Source organism: Alexandromys fortis, unplaced genomic scaffold (genome assembly GCF_014885135.2).
Source record: "Alexandromys fortis isolate MF-2015 unplaced genomic scaffold, M_Fortis_MF-2015_v1.1 scaffold_274, whole genome shotgun sequence".
In the NCBI taxonomy this organism is placed as follows: Eukaryota; Metazoa; Chordata; class Mammalia; order Rodentia; family Cricetidae; genus Alexandromys; species Alexandromys fortis.
Genome location: NW_026068142.1, coordinates 213,869 through 232,720, shown reverse-complemented (window position 1 = coordinate 232,720; position 18,852 = coordinate 213,869). Strand labels below are relative to the sequence as shown.

Below are 18,852 nucleotides of genomic sequence, written 5' to 3'. Positions count from 1 at the left end.
AGAAACAGCATGCAAATGAGGCAAATATAAAATTACCATATGCACAAGGGCGACTCAGAATATTTCTGGCGTTTCCTTAATTGATTTGAAGTGTAGTGCAAAATTTGAATTTTGAACAAGGAGAGAAAATTCATTTAATCAGAGGCTGGAGAAAGATGGCAGCCAGTGAAGGGTAATTGTGTACTTGCTAGACGGCTCTAAAACAGATTACAATGAACATTTGGTGGATTTGAATCAGAAGCCACATTCCTCTCCCACCCCACCTCGTCTCCCTCGGTTCTTCACAGCCTCTTCCTTTTACCCTCAAGTGTAGTTTCGATATGGAGGGAACGGACACTAAAAATATTTCTGGAATGACGTGACCCTCTACCTCCCCATCCAGGAAAGCGACAAGGCTGCACCAGACGCAGCACATGCTTTCCGTTCATTTCTGGCAGACCCGGCGTCGACCTCCAGATGCAGCTTCTTCGCTGGCTGATGGCATTCAGACCCCCAGCCACAGACGGTGCCAGACAAGCAACTGGACAGGACCGCTCAGCAGCAGGACCCTGGCCACAATCGCGGCCAGAGCCGCAGCCCCCTGGCTACGGACCACTTCTGCTGCCCGTCTTGGGAGCCCTCCCACTGCAGTCTGGCTTGCCGAGGCCCCACCACAGGGGCTGAAGCACTGGGCGGTGGTGGCAGCTGTAGCAGTGGTACCTACAGCTTTGGGGCCAGCCCCAAAGGCACGTGGGAACCTGTTTCAGGCCACTCTGCGGCCCCTCCAGGACCAGAGTGGGACCCAGGACAGCCCCAGAGCTCACCACTGTCTCTTCTTGTCACTGAAACCCGGGCAAGGGCTCAGAATGGAAGGCGGTACTTCCGACATGAACCCTCAGACCAGACTGACGCCTGCGGAGGACCAGTTGAGCCAAGCTCAAGACAACCCGGAGCCCAGGCAGCAGCTGCCGCTGCTTTCTGAGCCTTCAGACTCTGCCCAGCCTGAAGCCAAGTATGTGGAGATGTGCGCTTCAGCCGAAGTCCAAAGGGAGAGCCCCCAGACCACGCAACTACTTCTGGAACACTGCCCTAAAGAGCAGGCCTCCGGGAGCCCAAAGACAAAAGCCCAGGATGAACCCAGCAGCGGTGCCAGGGAGGTTCCAAGCCCTAGGAAGAGTCCTGCTTCTTCCCAAGGCCCCAGCTCCCGGACTGGTGAGAATGACTTCTCATCTTCCTCCTCCTCCTCCCCGGTAAACAGAGCAGAAGACGATGGCCTTTCCAAAACGGATGATCCCACCAAGTTACTGGGGGTCCTGGCCACCTCCTCTTCATCTTTAGGCTTTGAGAGTGAGCCGGAAATGAGCTGCCAACAACACAATGGAGAAGCAGGGGAAGGGGTGGGAGCGAGGGAGGATAGAGGAGGAGGGGTCAGGGATGGAACAGAGTGCAAGGACATCATTACCAAGTCGCAGGGCAAGAGGGACCCCCTGAAGAGTGAGGACCCACACTACATCACCACCCATGAGATCCAGCTGAGTGAGGTAGAGCAGGGCATGGATTTCGACGTGGGGCTGGCTTCTCGCTGGGATTTCGAGGACAACAACGTGATCTACTCGTTCGTGGACTATGCTTCCTTTGGCGGTAGTGATGAGACCCCAGGAGACATCACCACCGAAGAAGAGGATGACAACAGCTGTTACACCAGCACCACGCCGAGCTCCAACACCACTCGGACTCCCAGCCCCATCAGCAGTGACCTGGCTCGCCCTAGTGCAGGCAGCAGTGGTCGGGACACCAGCAGCACAGAAGTGGGCAGCGGCCCCTCTGACAGCGACACCGTTTCCCCACCCACTGGACCTGGCACTGTCACTACACCTGAGCCTTTACTGGAGCTCCGGGAGGCAGCCTCGGGGGCATCGGCCACTGCAGCAAGCAGCTGTAGGAGTGCAGCAAGCCAGATCCTCCTATCAATCAAGCCAACTTCCCGGGCTATAAATGAGCCTAGCAACGTGCGTGCAAAGCAAAACATTATTTACGCTGCCAAGCATGAAGGCGACATGAGCCTCCGCGTCTCTACGACTGCTGAACACAATTCAAGTTCACAGAAGCAAAATTCGGCTGCAGCCGTGGCTCAGGACCATGCAAAGAAATTCATTGCAGTCCCAGCTCGACTGCAAACCAGGTGCGGGGCCATTCGGGCCAAGGAGCTGGTGGATTACTCCAGCGGAGCCTCCAGTGCAGTGAGCGAGCTGGACGATGCAGACAAAGAGGTGAGAAACCTGACTTCCAGGGCCTTCCGGAGCCTCGCTTACCCCTACTTTGAGGCTCTCAACATCAGCTCCCGAGAATCCTCCGCCACGCTCTCTGAAGTGGGCTTTGGACGATGGTCAACTTTCCTGGACTTAAAATGTGGAGGTGTCGGAGCCAGGGTGGAACAGAGCCTGCTCAGAAGCAGTGCCGCCTCTGTGGCTGCAGGTCTGAGGAAGGGTGGTGGCCCCCGAGCGACTGCAGACCAGATCTACCTTCAGGCCAAGAAGTCCCAGACTAAAGCCTTGGAGTTTGTGGTCAGCAAAGTTGAGGGAGAAATCAAGCATGTGGAGACACCCCTGTGCTTCCAGAAACAGGTCCAAACCGGCTCCCGGGTTGTCACACTTCTGGAGCCCCTCAATCTACGAAGTGAGAGCAAAGCCAGCTCAGCCACTGGGCCCTGCAGAACCAGCAAAGGCTCCAACAAAGGCCCAGGGTCGGTGTGCACAGATGATGGGTCAGAGACATCTGAGGGTAGCAAGCCTGCCTCTCGCAGTGACGGCCCCCAGAAGAAGTCCAAATTTGCTTCAAGTCTGCTCAAAAATGTCATTTCCAAGAAGATGCAGCGAGAACATGAGTTCAAGATGGAGAGAGGAGAAGTCACCGATACATCGCGCCGGAACAGTACCTCCAAGGAGACAGAAGTGACCAACACGTTGCGCCGCAGCGCCCCCAGCACCTCTAAGGAGACAGAAGGAACTCCTGGGGCCGAGAAGCCCTGGGAGAGGGGTCTGCAGAGGCAGAGCTCGCGTCATTCCGAGGCGAGTTCCGAGTACACGGTGGTCAGCGTGTCTGATGTAGGTGGAGAAGGGTCTGTCGTAGGTTCTAAGTCCCCTGTTTTCAAAGCCAGTACTCCTCGAGAGAGCAACGCTGGCCCCAGCCGGAATGATGGACACACAGAAGTGTGTGAAATTAAAAAGAGTGCTTCAGAGACTGTGAAGGGCATCTTTCTCCGGAGTCAGAACAGCGCCTTCCGGACATGGAAGGAGAAAGAGGCAGAGAAGTTGGAGGAGAAAGCCCCCATTGGGAAGCTGAAGCTCCCCAAAGGTGGGGACTGGAAGGCTGATCTTGGGGAGATCTCCGCCAGCAAGTCTACCATCATGTCTCGCCTCTTTGTGCCCAACATCCAGCAGACGCCCAAGGACAAACAGCCAGAGAAGCAGGCCACCAAGTATCCTGCTGCTGCCCAGGCCACCTCCATGGCAGTGATCAGGCCCAAGGCTCCTGAAATCAAGATCCGGCTGGGGAGTGTACAACAGCCAAGCTCAGACTTCAACATTGCCAAGCTGCTCACGCCTAAACTGGCTAGTGGCAGCAACTCAAACCTCTTTAAGACCATTGAGGACAACAGCAGGACCCAGCAGAAACTCTTCCGTGGTGGAGACAATCTGGAAAAAGTACCCCAGTTCCAGGTAAGAGATGTTAGAGACAAATCCAAGGCCCAAGGACCTCTCCACCAGGTGAGAGATGTCAGGAAACTGATCAAAGGGTCAGGGGACAGCAGTGACAAGGGCAGCGTCACCCCGGAGCAGGGGTTGACTGGGTCCAAGCCCAGGCAGCTGGCTGCAGCCGCTGGAGGATCTAGGTCCCTGTCCCCTATGGTGATTACGTGCCAGGCGGTTGTAAATCCAAGAGAAGACGGTGTGGACCGAGAGGCCAGGGAAGGTGTGGGCAAAGCGGGCAGTGGCAGTAGGGTCTTGAACTCCTCCCCAGAAGGGACTGTCTTGGTTCACAGGGCATCTGGCAGGCTGCCCGTGGCCACCATTGCCCCCAATAAATCCGAGCAGGGCTCTTACCTGCCTGTGCTCAAGATTGTCTCCAAGGCTCAGAGGACCCCAGAGAAAACCAAAGAGGAAGACATCAAGGAGGAAGGGAAGGCACCGAAGCCAGCTCGAAATGCCTTGGAGAAGCTAACAGCAGCAGTCAGGTCCATGGAAGAGCTGTATAGCTTCAACCGGAATGAATGGAAACGCAAAAGTGACCCTTTGCCCATGATGGCTGACAGCCACGTCCTGTCCCTCATTGCCAGCGAGGAGAGGGAAGGGGTTGCCGGATCTGAAGGAGACCCTGACAAGCTGACCAAGCAGTTGGGGCAGATGGAAGAACGAGACACGGGACACAGAGGTGGTGTGGTCCTGAGAGGGGGCCCCATAGAACGTCTGCAGAGAAGAAACTCTAACCCCAGCACGGAGAGCGTGTCTGCGCGGGCAGCTGCCTTTGAGAACATGGCCAGAGAAAGGCCTAGGTCTCTCTATATTCCCCCAGTCCACAAGGACGTGGAAAGAACTCAACCTTTGCAGCCCCTCCCCCCACTCCCCAGCAACAGGAACGTGTTCACGGTGAGTGCTAGCAGCGCTCAAAAAACCGGGGGTGTCGCGGGCAAATTCCCACAGGGGCCTTCTCCGGAGAGCCTTTCAACAGGCAAGGGCATCAAATCCCAGGGACTCAGATCCCTCAAGATCTCCCCAGCCACCCGAGCACCTCCCGATGAGGTCACCAACAGGAAAGCTGCAAACAGTTCGGAGAAGAGCAATAACGCCTGTGAGAATTACCTGACCATCCCCCTTAAAGGAAGCTCTGCTTCAGGAGAGCTGCTCGACAGGCCTGGGGCTTCCAGAGATGGGCCTCCCAGCTCCTCAGCAGCCACTCTTTGCAGCTTACCTCCGCTGAGTGCCCGCAGTCAGGTCCCCAGTAACTCCAAAGGCTCTCATGTCAGCGGAGCCAGTAAGCCAGCTTGGCGTACCAAACCTGACAACCACCGAGAAACAGTGGCTGCCCCGACAGGGCCGCAAAGCCCGGAGCATACGCCCACGGCCACAGCGGTCTACCACCAGCAGGCTTTGCCCTTCACTCTGCAGGGGGCCCAGCCACAGGTCCTCTGTTTCTCGCCACCCGGGATGGCAGCCCCAGCCCCTGCAGGCCCAGCCACAGTTCCCACAGACCCCTTTCAGCAGCAACCACCCCAGCAGACCCAGCGCAAGATGCTCCTTGATGTAACCACTGGGCAGTATTATCTGGTGGACACACCCGTTCAACCCATGACCCGGAGGTTGTTTGACCCTGAGACAGGTCAATATGTGGACGTGCCCATGACCTCCCAGCAACAACCTGTGGCACCCATGTCCCTTCCTGTACCTCCTCTGGCCCTGAGTCCTGGTGCTTACGGGCCCACCTATATGATCTATCCCGGATTTCTGCCCACAGTGCTGCCCCCCAATGCCCTGCAGCCCACACCCATCGCTCACACTGCAGGAGGCGGTGAACTCTCCGTGGCAGCAGAGACCCCCAGCAAAGAGACAGCTGCCACGTTTACCGAAGCCCCATACTTCATGGCCTCTGGTCAGTCCCCTGCCTCCTCTTCCTCCTCTGCCCCGGCAGCCACACCCCAGCTTGTGGGGGCCAAGGGCTTCGCCCAGCTCCACGGCAAACCTGTCATCAGCATCGCCTCACAGCCCTTGGGGCCACGGATCATCGCTCCACCTTCCTTTGACGGCACCACCATGAGCTTTGTGGTGGAACACAGATGACAAGAGACCCAGGACGGCAGAACGGAACAGCTCCTGGTGAGTGATGAATCTTACTCTAAGGGTCCTGATGTGAGAAGGACCATTGGTGTCCTTGTGTTGGGAATGGGAGAGTTACAGTGGCTGTCTGTAGACGTGGGAATTCTGGGAAAAGGAGACTAAACTCCATCTGATAATGAAGGAACGAATTTATTTTCCACATTGCCTCCTCTCCGTACCCCTCAATCTGCCACTGATAGCCCTTTGACCTTTGCAAGTTGCCTGATGTTTGTCCCACTAGAGAATGACAGGAAAATGAACTCCCAAAATGTCTCTTGGCCTTTGTTTTAGTCAAGGTTGGAAGGAGAAAGAAATGAAAGCCTGATCTAGATTTGGTGGAACAAGGCTATTTCTTTGTTCCTGGCCTCCTGGGGAGACAGATAACCCACTTCAGGTCACCAGAAACAAATTTAACCTGTTTGCTTCCTAGTAAGAAAGAAGAGTTTAAAATGGATGTTTTCTAAAGTCATCAAAAATCCCTTCCTCTCGTCTTTCACGTCTTCCTCTTGAAATGCCTTACACTAAAACACTACATTTTTTTTTAAGTTCTTGTTTTTGAGTTTTCAAATGATCAGAATTCTTTTCTTAGGGTTGTTAATGTGTCTCACGTGTGGGTAGATATACAACATGAGCGTGTACACACACAAACACACACACACACACACAGTTTGACCTTCACAAGAGGGTGAGAGATTCTGGAGCCAACGTTACCCGTTGGATAGAGCTGTTGCATTTCATGCTTTTTTTTTTCCTTTGGTTTTTCGAGAAAGCGTTTCATGCTTTATTGATCGGACTGAACCCATTCCACTCCAAGGCTAATTCCAATTCCCATAAGCACCATTAGATCTACATGGCTCCCTTTGAAAATGAACAACTTCCGCGCTGCAAAGGGAAGCAGAGAGAAGCCGTTACTGACACCTAGCCTGATCTGCGCTCACAGGCAGGGATTTCTGCTAGAAACACAGTCCGTGGAACTTGATAGGTGGCATGAATGTGGGTGGCTGGAACCAGGACACTTCAGGTCAAGCACAGAAAACAGAGTGAAGACACCTCCCGGCAGGGGCACACGGTGGATGTCTGAGCTGCAGGCAGGCTTGTCTGGGATAATCTTTGCCAGAGCAGGCAGGGTTGAGATTTTGTGTCCCCAGGATTTTCATTTCCTGGGAAAGTCACATTGAATGAAAAGGAAAAGGGGGACTGAGATAAGGGAATGACAGACACTCTAAGATTCCCATGTTATCTCAAGAGGGGACAGTCGTCACTCCCCCAAGCCTTTGTGTGTGTGCTCGTGTGCATGTGTGCATGCATGTGTGTGTGTGTGTGTGTGTGTGTGAAATGCTTATTCATGCACCTAAGGTAAACAGACCATACTACCAGCTTGGGGACATAAATATCTGTCATTCTATGTGTATCAGAATGTCAGTTGCTAGGACAGTGTATTGCTGCAAAGTGTCTTCCAAGATAAGAAAAGACTGCATAGGATCACATTATTGGGACTTCTGCTAAGAAATCAAGCGAAAACACAAACCCGGCTCTAGTTGCAACCTAGAGACAAGAGTGTTTGGGTTGTTCCTCTCTGAGAGGCTGCCACAGGCCCTGAGCTGTATGATGACCACCAACAAAGAGGGGCGGGGTAGGGAACACAGAGGGAACCCTAGTGGGCCTGCAGGGGAGACTCAGCCAGGAGGATTAGCTTTGCAGATATGCTATCTTATAGGGACAGCACTTTGATTCCCTGCACAGATGCTATGTTTATCTAGGGCTGTTTTGGATCAGCTAATCACCGAGGAGTCTGCAGAGCTTTGGAGGTGCCGGGTGCCCAGGAGGTTGCACAGTGGTTCCTTCCTCCCACGGGGTCCTCTTAGCAGTTACCTTTGACCTTTCTTTGGTTTAGTGTGATGCTGTTTCCACCAGACACAGGCAGAAATCTGACTTTTGCGTCTCGAGAGCCAAACTGTAGCTTTGAATTTATTCCTACCCTCGCTGGAAGCAAGGAGCCCTAAAGAAAGGAAGAAGGATGTTGGTTTTGATCTAAGCAGAGGAGTTGGGAATCAAGGGTGAGCTTTTTTTGCATGTACCGGCAGAAATCTAGCAGGCCAAATGTAGCTATGAACTAAAGGTCTTCCGAACTCCACATTATACTTTCCAATGAAAAGTCAGATTTTAAAAAGCAGGGGCTAATTCTTTTGACAGTTCGGAAAAACAATGCTCAAACAGTCCAAAGCCCCAGTTGGTTTTCCTGAGTGAAGTCTCGGCGTGTGATTTCAGTTCCAAACATAAGGGATTTGATCCAATTATAGTAGCAAACCCCACCAACAGGTAAACTAGACTTAGAGATTTTTCGCTGAAATGTCCAAAGGGCGCGCGAGAGAAGAGTGAGTGTAGGGGCTGGCCCTTACCCTAAAGGGAGGAGGCAGAGGAGAGCGCTGAGCTAAGGGAGAGAACATCTGTGGCTAACTGCCTGCTGACATCTGGTAGGTAGACTACTGATGTCTCCGTTTACTTTGGGGGATGCTTATTCCATACAAATTTTTTCAGGAAACCCGTCACACTTTTCAGTCACTGAGGATGAATGCCATGCGTGCACCCCGCAGCCGCTGTGTGCCTGTCACCCCGCAAGGTGCTGCGCTATGGCCCTGTAAGTCAGGAACAGATGCTCCAACAGGACGAGACAGCGTTCCCCTTCTACACTGATGTTCCAGCGTTCAGTAAGGTTCCTTTCAGCTCAACGACAGCCTCGTTGTCTATTTTTAGCAGCCCTTGTGTAGCCTGAGTGTAAAAGCTACCAGTCCTGTTTCTGGGTGTTCCATTACGAGTTTCCCCTTTTTTCTTCTTCTAATTTCCTCTTTTTTTTTTTTTTTTTTTTTTTTTTGCTGTGGGGGCTTTCATGCCAGCCGACAAAGCACTGTAAATTGTCAGCAGTTTGTTTCTTTAGACGTTGTGTGTATGAGAGAGTGTTTTTGTTTTGTTAAGTTACTTGAACAAAACTTTAATCGACATTAAACCTGCCCCCTAGGGTCCAACCTTCGAGAATGGCAAAGATTTTGTTTTAATTGAATGCCCCCTTGTTTTTCTGCAAGGCTTATTTCTTCATTTCTGAGCAAGTTTCATGACCTTTCTTTTCTATTTACTTCGGGGGTTATTTCTACCCCACGAATAGAGGGAGCCTCATATGTCAGCAACTAAAGAGGAAAAAGAAATCTGGATTCAGGGGGAGCCATTTTCAACACCCACTTTCATGGTGTATTCTGAGTGGGCCCAAAGGAGTTCTGAGACCGTCAAACCGGGATCCATTTGTATCAAAACTGAGAAGTCAGGTGATTCTTCCTCAGCTACCGTCCCTTCTGTGAAAGGCTTGGCTTGCACCCTGGACATTCAAATCAGTATCTTTCCCGTCTCCATCCTTTCTTTCTCTCTAAGGACACTGTGAGAGCCTCCTGAGTGTCTGCTCTAGGGTTTGCTTGCTCTCTGAGAAGTTATTCTGGGCCCTTTGTTAATTGTGCCTTTGTTAGCCTTTCCTTCCCTTTGTCAGCTCAGTTGACTTTAACAGCCTACCACACACATCTCTACATAAGCCCATGTCCTTACTCTTTTCAGGGTTTTGTTCTTATTACAGAACAAATAGCTTAAAGTGCAGGGCTGGGTAGCCTTGCCAGCTCTCTCCCCAGAACACGCTTCAGTGTCCAGTTGCTGAGCTGCTGTAAACTCCATGCTTCATTTTCAGTTACTCCCATACTTACATCCCACAACCAGTGGTTTATTTCTGTTCCCCTCCCCCAGAAAGGTTGTGGCTCCCTCTTCCAATTATTGTATGTAGCTAGAGTTTCGTTCTATCTTTTGTTGTTGTTGTTGTCTTGTTTCTTTGGGACAGGGATTCTCTGTGTAGCCCTGGCTGTCCTGGAACTACCTCCATAGACCACCTGCCTCTGCTTCGCAAGTGCTGAGGTTAAAGTGCTCTATCCTATTCTTAATGTCCTTTATTTTAATTGACTTTTCTCCCTTTTCATAGAATTAATCTTTCCTCTAGCTTTTTCTCGTACCTTTCTCCAAAGTTCATTGTACATACACACATATCTTAGCCAAGGCTGGCCTCAAACTCATCTGAAGTAACCTCAAATCCGTTTCTTCTGCCTCCGCCTCCCAAGCACTGTGCGTACAGGTGTGCTCTGTCTACCTTTATATTTTCTTCCTCACCACAACATGGTCTCTCGTCACTGGCTTCCTCAAACAAGTATGTAGGTAGACTCTTCCATCTAGACTGCCGAGCAGCAATGTCCCACCAATCGCTCCCCAAATAACTGCAGAGACTTAGTATTAATTATAACCACTCAGCCGATAGCTTAGGCTCATTTTCAGCTAGCTCGTGTAACTTAAATTAATCCACTTCTAAGAATCTATGTGCTGCCCCAGGCTCATTTACCTCATCTGCATACTTCCCATCCTGCTTGCTCAGTGACTCCTGAGACTCCACCCCTCTTCTTCCCAGCATTTTCTCTGCCCTGAAGATCCTGCCTAGCCATCAGCCAGGTTTTTATTAACATTGAGAACAGCACATCTTCACAGTACACAAAAGAATTACTCCATAGCATAAGTGGACACTTTCTTAACCCCTGTTGGGCAAATGAAGACATTAATTATCTTAATTCATAGTAAATGAAGTCCGGGCCATCTGAAGCCCATGTTTGCGCATTTACAGAAGATCCTCACTCGCCTGGTTCTCTTACCTTTTAACCGCCATTTTTCTTTGTTATGAAATATTCCCTTTCCCCTATCTGACCCTTTGTGCAAAACTTAGCCTATCTGAAAATTTTCAGTATCTTTATTTTGTCTCTTGGCCAGTAAGCTTAGTAATGAATTCATTACGTGCCGTTTGTGTCCTCTGAGAGGACGGCCGAACATGGCTAGGCTGGCCGCCCTGGTGCTAGTTTTTCAAACTTCTGTTCAGTCAGGTGGGAAATGAAAGTTGAATCCTAGAGAAATTTGAGTCTTCTAGTTATTTCACTAGCATGGAGAGAGAGAGAGAGAGAGAGAGAGAGAGAGAGAGAGAGAGAGAGAGAGAGAGAGAGAGACACTGTATGTGTGTCTCTGTGTGTATGTGTGTGTATGTGGTGTGTGTGTGTGTATGTGGTGTGTGTGTGTGTGTGTGTGTGTGTGTGTGTCTGTGTGCCGAGTTTGAGGAAAGGGCCAAGAAAGGCAGGGAGACGGGAGTAAGTTGAAGTCTGCTATATCCAATATATATCAAACTTCTATATGAGTTTTTCTCACGTCAAAACAAAAATCTAGCCAGACATCCTATGTTACAAAGAGAACCTGAGCGATATCAGCAATGCTAGACTGGAGGTTATGTCCTCAGTGACGAGATAGTTTGGGAGAGGAGAGGTGTGGGATGTACATGTGGGGGTATCCCCTCCCCAGGGATATAAACGGGTTGGAACGAAGTATGTGACTGTGACCAGAGCAGAGGTACACATGAAGTCAGACAGCTAGGACCCAGACTGTGGGACCCTTACTCACTGGTCCAGGCCCCTGCTATACACACTTTGAGCCTAATTTCTCTCATCTGTAAAATGGAAATAAGCTTGGCAATGTTGTAAAGATGGAACTGTCAACTCACCTCAAAGAACATGGCTTGTAGTAACCAGCAACGTTTCCTGAAAATAAGAAGCCCTAACTGCCTTGAAATTTCCCTCAGGTCCTTGACAGAGGAGGAAACAGCCCTATTGTTTCAGTGGCCCAGGGTGGAGTCAGGGATTTATGCACAGAGAGCTATCCCAGATAGGAGAGAGTACCCACAGCTCTGCAGTCCCCTCAGAGCTGGCTGGTCTCCAGGCAGGTTGGCTGGGTGCCAGGGCATTCTAGTATCCCTCAGAGCCTTCCAGCATGTTATAAAACTCTGGGTCCAGCCTGCCAACGGCCAGTGGTGATTTTCCTCTCTGTCTGGGCACCAGCCTGGGAAGAGCGAGGGGAAGTCCAGGCTGAATCCCTGCTGAATGCTGTCAGCGTTCCAGGTCTAAACTCCTGGGAAGGCACTTGGGGAGAGCCCCTGCTAATGCGGTGTAACTAACCCTTCATCTCTGCTCCCAGGATCCCTTGCGAGGCCTCTGATAGGTTTTATTGGCTAATTATTATTATATCATTCTCAATAAGAATTAGATCAATACTTTCAAGTTTTCAAACAAAATTTCTCTAAAATTAATAGAAGCAGGAAAAAAATGCCTTATGGATATCCACAAAGTGTTATCTAGATTAATGATCCTTAAATATGATTCCAGGAGACTGTCTCAGTTGGCTGCCATCTTGAAGGGGAGTCTCCTCTTCTTCCTCCCTCCCTTCCCCCTCCTCCTATTGGAACCCTTTCACCCTGCTCAAGGAGCCCTCATGAACTTTGCCTTAGGATGGCACCAAGCCAGAGCTACTGGAGCACAAATAATAAAAACACAGAGACAGATATTGGGGTTCAACCTGACGACTAGAAAAGCAAAGCAGCGAGTCAGTGGCTCTTACCTCTACCTCAGTCTGAAATGGTGATCCTGCCTCCAGGAAACCTCAGAATGAGACTGAGACTGAGAGCTGTCTCCTCCTGTTTTATGATCCTCTCTAGTTCTGGGTTAAAGGCACGCGCACCACTACTACCTGGTTTCTATGGCGAGCTAGTAATGCTACCGGCCTGGTGTGTCATTGTGGCTACTGGGATTAAGGGTGTGTGTCACTACTATCTGGTCTATAAGACTGGCCAGTGTGGCTATTTTAATTTTCTGTTCTTCATGCAAACTTTATTTATTAAAGTACAAAGGAAATGCTACTACAAATTACTGTCAAGTTCTTTTATGCAGTTGAAATCATTCTTAGTCTCAGGGTCACTCCTCCTTTGCATGTGATTATATTAAGTTTACTCTTGCTGCTCTGTGTGAGTTAAGGTAGAAAATCAAGCTTAGCAAATTGTGTATCAGTGAGCTCCAGGGGACTGCTAAATTGTGGGCACTGCATGCTCCAACATTTCCTTTAGCCTCAATGTATCTTTTCAATATAAATATGAAACAAAAAGTTACAGTTGAAATATATTCATATGTGCTGCAAAAGCATTATTATTCTAGCTCACTGTCTTAATAATCTTGTTCTTAAGCAGGCTTTTTGTCCTAGGTCACAGGACTAAAGTATCCCTTCCTTGCCTTGCTACTTGATGGCAAACAGTTAGATTCTTCTTCCTCAAGGCTAGTTTTCACATGATAGAGACGTCTTACTCCTCAACAAATATCACTTGCTGTTCATTGTATTTTTGTCTTTATAATCTTACATTTGGACATCAACTTTTAAGCATTATAAAAGGTTCTTAAGCGAAGTTCTAGTAGATTATACTAAAAATTAATAAACATAGAAGAAAGGGATAATTTCCCGGATGCTTTCGAACAATGTCAGTGCTGTCTTAAAATGGACTTAATTGAGTTACATGTTATAACCACTATATCTAATTTATATAATAGCGCACTGTGAGAAAGAAATTCCACATGATTTAGTTAGTGGTCATTTGCTTTCTGAGAATCCCTCGTGTTTCATTCATCTAATTAGATTACTGACATGGTGAATTACAAAGGACGCCATTTAACTTAAATATCAGTTCTATGTGCCAATTTTAGGGACACATACAATATATTGTTTTGTCCTTGTGAACAATTTCAGAGAAACTCAACCTTTCACACTAACGTCATTTTGAAGAGTTGGCTAAATGCGATTCCGTTTCCAAAGGCAGGTTGCACTTGGTTGCCCTTTCTGGAAGTCAGCATTGACCAGTAGCTTCAGAGGCATGGTTTCAAAACACATTGAAAAATATAAGTTCCACATTATAGGGAAATGAGCCAAATAATTAAATAGCAGATGGGGAATGTTCTTTCAGAATTAACCATCTTTTCTTTGACCGTGTTTTCTTTGCATCTGTTTCTTTTGCAGGAGCCAGGCAGAAATGCGGACTGTTCTTTAATCTGAAATTTGCATCGTAACACAACCAGTTCATCTGAAAACCCACCAGTTGTGTTATGAACTTTTATTTCTTAGGACCCGTGTGCAAGTTTGTATATTTTCCTGAGCAGCTCCCTTTTGAGGTAGCTTTCGTTATTTCGGTTTCACTAAGATGACTGAATGGTTGTGTTTCTCCCCATAAAATACTTCTTTTTATACTTTAATACAGGATGTATGCTTTCTTATCCCTGCCTTCCCTCCTGCATGTGTGACCAGGCAAACAGTACAATGAGTATTTGAATGGTTCATTCAAAGCAGGCTGTAGAATCTGATTGGTTCTATTGCAAACCAAATCAGCAAATTAATAATAGGATCACAAATGCCCTTGGAGTTCCTTGGACTATATTAGCGGCTCTCAAGAATCCGACCTTCGTTGTAAGTGTGCAGCACACACACCTGCCCCTTTCGTGATTTCTTTCATAGATTCCTTCCTGCCTCTTATCATTTGCCGCCTGACGTTCTGGAGAAGGACTTTGCTTCAGTGGTTCTGGTGCCCTCCAGCCCTCGCCATCCCAAAGAAGAAATCTATAGTCATGGTGCTTGCTTCTTGCTTCAGGTTTTTAACAGATATTAAGATTCCAACCCCCTGGGATGTTTTACTGACCAGGTGTAACCCAATTCTGACTGAGCAGACACAGCTTGTCCTAATTGATGTCTCAATTAAATGATGCACTGAAGAATTTCTTGATTACTTTCTAATCAGCTAGATTAGAAACCCTTTAAAGCCCACGCATTTTCTCAAGACTTTCATAAGGAATCTCTCAGCTACTCATTTGTTTAAAGATAAAGCATTCTGATCAAGTCTTTAAATTATCATTTTGATTTTGATGACCTATATTTGGTTTCTACTTAAGAGTGTTGCTTGACATGAAGAATTTTATGCTGCCGTATAATACTGAATTTTCTAAGGTTTTCACAATTTTACTACTTTGTAATTACGCTTTTGTTTTTTAATCCAGACTCAAAACCAAACAGATTCAATGTACTTCGAGGGTCACCCTTAAAGGAGAAAAAAAAAAACAAATTCTAAAAATTCAGTTCTTTTAGATAAAGAGCAAGATTTGAGGCAAGAGCAGTGGCTTTGACCCCTCAGTCACTGGCCAACAGCTGTGAAATAAAGCTTCATCTCTGAGACATGTGCTGTGAAGCATGATCTCTGGAATGGAAGAAGCCTTTGGGCCATGTTTAGGAAAGCATGATTTCTTCCTCATAGGAGATTCACCTCAGAACTTTAGCATTTTTTTTTTCAGGCCAGCTGGCTACCTATCAGGTCACTTAAGATTGGAACAAGAGACTAGAACCCATTTCTTTCAAAGATCTCAACCTGCAAGCCCTAAAGCAGCAGTGTGAAATCTCAAGGATTTGAGTGGAAAACATGGAATATATGGGCATATTGCATGGATAGAACCCACACCAGGAAGGATTCTTATGTCCCAGGAGACTTTCAGGAAAGCCCATTATTGGGTTTGCATGCTAGCTCCCCACAAAGAGACACCCCTTCTCCTCAAGCAAACATGTCAGTACAGAGGTTGGAAGCCCATGGGCTACTATCAGTATTCATTATCACCAGCAGATCTGGCCTTCCATTCTCACATGGTAGGAGAGAAACTGAGGCAGGGAAATTTTTATTAGTTGCTTCTATGTAAAAGGCTGAGCCCTCCCACAAGTTTCCAAGGATGTGATGTGCCCAAGTGGTTAAAATACAATTATAGCCCCACGTTGATTGATGCCTTTTATACCAGCTATTGGCCATTCACAGCTGCAGCATCATCTGCTGGACCACTTCCTACCTCGAGTGATGGAGAAGAAAGCATCTCATAGGCATACATCCTAATCTCTGTTCCCTTTGTTCTGTCATTTCTGGAGCTGGTATGGACATTTGAATAACATGGCTGTTCCTTCTTCTTTTAACCACTGTGGGAGGAACCAAGAATCTAGAAAGCCTTTTACCTCTAAGAAGCGGTAACTCCCAACAAGGTCTCTTGACTACTGAACCACCCGTCATGTTTTATATCATAAAACCCCTAATTAAAAAAAGGTACCCTGGATGGAGCTCTGTGCTTGAATCTGACAGAACGTGGCCTGGCCTTTGTAATTTTTTCTCAGGTCATGTGTGAGGCTCAGTTTCCAGAATGATCGTGAGGAACTTCGTGAAGGAATTTCAACCCATGGATCCTTTCCCTTATTGGTATGGGGTCAACTTGACATAGGCCTTGTTTGACCTGTTTCCTGAAAACTAAGCACAAATGTAGCCAGTATAAAAGTTCAGTTGACCAGGATATATTTCTTTGGACACTTATTGAAATTGCCCCCATGGGTAAATGAAGCCCAGGATAAAGCATCACTGCAAATAGGACCATCTCTGAGTAATTAAGCTAAAAATGAATTTTACTTGAACAACTTTGTGATATGTTTCAAAAGTTAGCATGCATTTCAAATCCATCTTATATGACCAGAAAATGTCTCATGACACAAAAACCTTTTTCTTTACTCAGATTTGACCTTTTCACTCTTGCTTCTTAAAAAGATTGGATGTGTTCCGATTCTCTTCTTCCACTGTAGAAACAAAAGCCTGTATTTGCTACAAACCAAATGATCTTAGTCCCTGAACTCTATCTACCTTGGCCTGAAGGACAGAATTGATTCCTAAGTAGATGGCTATGCTTTCACAATAAATGTGTGCAGTGTTGGTGTCTAAGCAGATGACTCTTATCTCATAATAAGTGTGTATATGTGCACAGAAAACACATTCAATGATACTCTTTATATTTAAGACTATCATGGTATACATTTTCTTATGTGGTGCTTGAGGAGTTTCTTTCTGCAGTTTACAAGGTGTAATATTTGCACCCCAAAATCTCAGGGTATGCTATTTTACCCAGATACTTGAAAGAAAAAGGTGCCCTGTATTTTATCAGTACTGTTGATGGGGGAAAACTATGTGTAAGTTTGTATGAGAAAACTGCTCATAAAAATCAAATCAATAAGCTGTTAGGCTTTTACATAATTTCTAAGGAGATGTATACATCAGTAATATAGTCAAGAGATTGCTTATATAGTCTTTAGTTTCTGGTTCTGAGGTCGGCCTCATGGGTACATAAAATCACTGAGCAGCATGCAGCCTTTGCTCAGGAGTGCCTTGAACTTGAGTCTGATCTGAATCACACTCCATCTGTGACGAGTGTGAAGCCAAGACCCAGAAGACTCCTGTGTCTGTTATTGGATTTATTGCTATTTAATTCAAAATGGTGCAGAATAGAATACACACGACTAAGTTAGTGTTTCTTCGGGTTGCTGAATTGCTGTTTTCAAGCTAGTGTGGTGGCCTCAAGTCCTTTCCTGGATTTCCTGAGTTACCTACTAGCCTGGATCTGTTTCCTGGCAGACAGCCTCTTCCCACCCCAACACCTCATCTGGATGTGTGTTTGTGTATTTACATATAAATTATATTCTTGCATAGCGATGACAGTGGAGTTGGACGAGAAAGTGAGGACCGTGGAAGTCATGTATGATAGAAGAGTGTATATTGTGTAATACATAGAGAAGGATTGTTGGAGAACGGTAACCTATGCCCTCGACTGTGAATGATGGTATGTGGAAAGAAGGTCAAAATTGAAAATTCACCAGTGGAGTCATCTTGGTGGAGGAGTTCCTAGCTGAGGTTTGATGAGATTCGATGGCACAGTGCTGTGAGCGCGGCTGAGGGAACTTTGAGTCCAGCCAACAGCTCCAGGATTTGCCTTTCAAGTGCTCTTGCCCATGCAGAAGGACCACTGCGAGAGGTCTCGGCGTGAAAGCCGACTTACCTGTAGCTGCCAGCATTTGTAAACGACGACGGTGCAATCTTGTGGATTGGTTTTCTATATTGACAGTTTTGAAAAAAATGTTTGTTGTTGTTGTTATTTTCCAGTAAAAGTAACTATAAAGAAAGCTTCCGTGGTTGGTCTTTATTCTAACTCACAAAGCAAGCTTTGGGTGTTTTTATTTTCTTCTAACTTCTAGTTTAAGTTCCTCACTTAAGAAACAGACCCTGTAGTTACTGTACAACCAGGTACATCCATTTCCTATTGGTATGGTAACAAACACAGATTTCAGTGACTTCGGGCAGCGTGTCATCGAGGGAAAGCAGAGTAGGAAACTCCAAAGGGGAACTGAAGCACAGATTAAGGAGAAATGCCCCTGACTGACTTGCTTCCCCGGGCCTGCTCAGCTTGCTTTGTTAAACAACTGTGGTCACCTACCCAGGGAGCAGCACCACCCACAGTGAGCGGGCCCTCCCCATCAATCATTAATCGAGAAAATACCCCAAAGACTTGCCAACAGGCCAACACACAGAAGCATTGTCTCAGCTGAGGTTTGCTCTTCTCAGACAAGCAGAATTTGAGTCAAACGGACCAAAACTAACCAGCATGCTAGTCTCCATTATAGACTAACCACGTAGTCCTAAAATTCCCAGGCTCAGGGACTGTGTGTGTGTGTGTGTGTGTGTGTGTGTGTGTGTGTGCTAATACCTACCCGCCTACTGGGGCGTGGCCTCATGGACTATTTACCTGGATGCGGAAGCGCATCCCGCCCCTTCCTTCCTCTTTCTGCTTGCCCCTGGGGCCCCCATTTTGGCTGTTCGGTTTGCTTTGGATCTGATCTTCGTCCATCGTCCTAGCAGAACATCCTGACTTTGTAAGTCTAACCCTTAATAAACACCGATCTCTTTTCTTAGTTCTGAGCTAGTGTGAGATTCCTTTTTTGTTAAGCGGCCCATCATTCCCGCCTTCACTAGGTGGCCCTAAACAGGCAGACAGCTGCAGTCAGCAAACACCTTAACCGTGAACTACTGGCGCTCTTGCTCTAAAAACAGTTCCACGCCTCTTCTGCTAGGAGGTAATTTTCACTGATTTTTTTTGTTCATTTGAATCCAGCCATGGTCCTTAATAATGGACTCAGTCTCTCCTTTGACCTCCTCTGCGCCCCAGCTTGCTGGATTCCAACAAAT

The 18,852-nt window shown here is 47.5% G+C and overlaps 1 protein-coding gene across 2 annotated transcripts; it reads left to right on the top strand.

Annotated features, from left to right (window-relative positions):
- Positions 1-207: 207 nt before the first annotated feature.
- On the top strand, positions 208-17,748 carry CUNH4orf54 (chromosome unknown C4orf54 homolog). 2 transcript variants are annotated; one of them, XM_050126831.1, is made up of 2 exons: positions 208-5,849; positions 13,794-17,748. In XM_050126831.1, the coding sequence occupies exon 1, from the start codon at positions 414-416 to the stop codon at positions 5,811-5,813; it is 5,400 nt and encodes a 1,799-aa protein (XP_049982788.1). In that variant the 5' UTR covers positions 208-413; the 3' UTR covers positions 5,814-5,849; positions 13,794-17,748. The 2 variants fall into 2 exon arrangements, with proteins under 2 accessions (XP_049982788.1, XP_049982789.1); XM_050126832.1 differs by lacking the exon at positions 13,794-17,748 and adding an exon at positions 8,388-8,659.
- Positions 17,749-18,852: the final 1,104 nt, after the last annotated feature.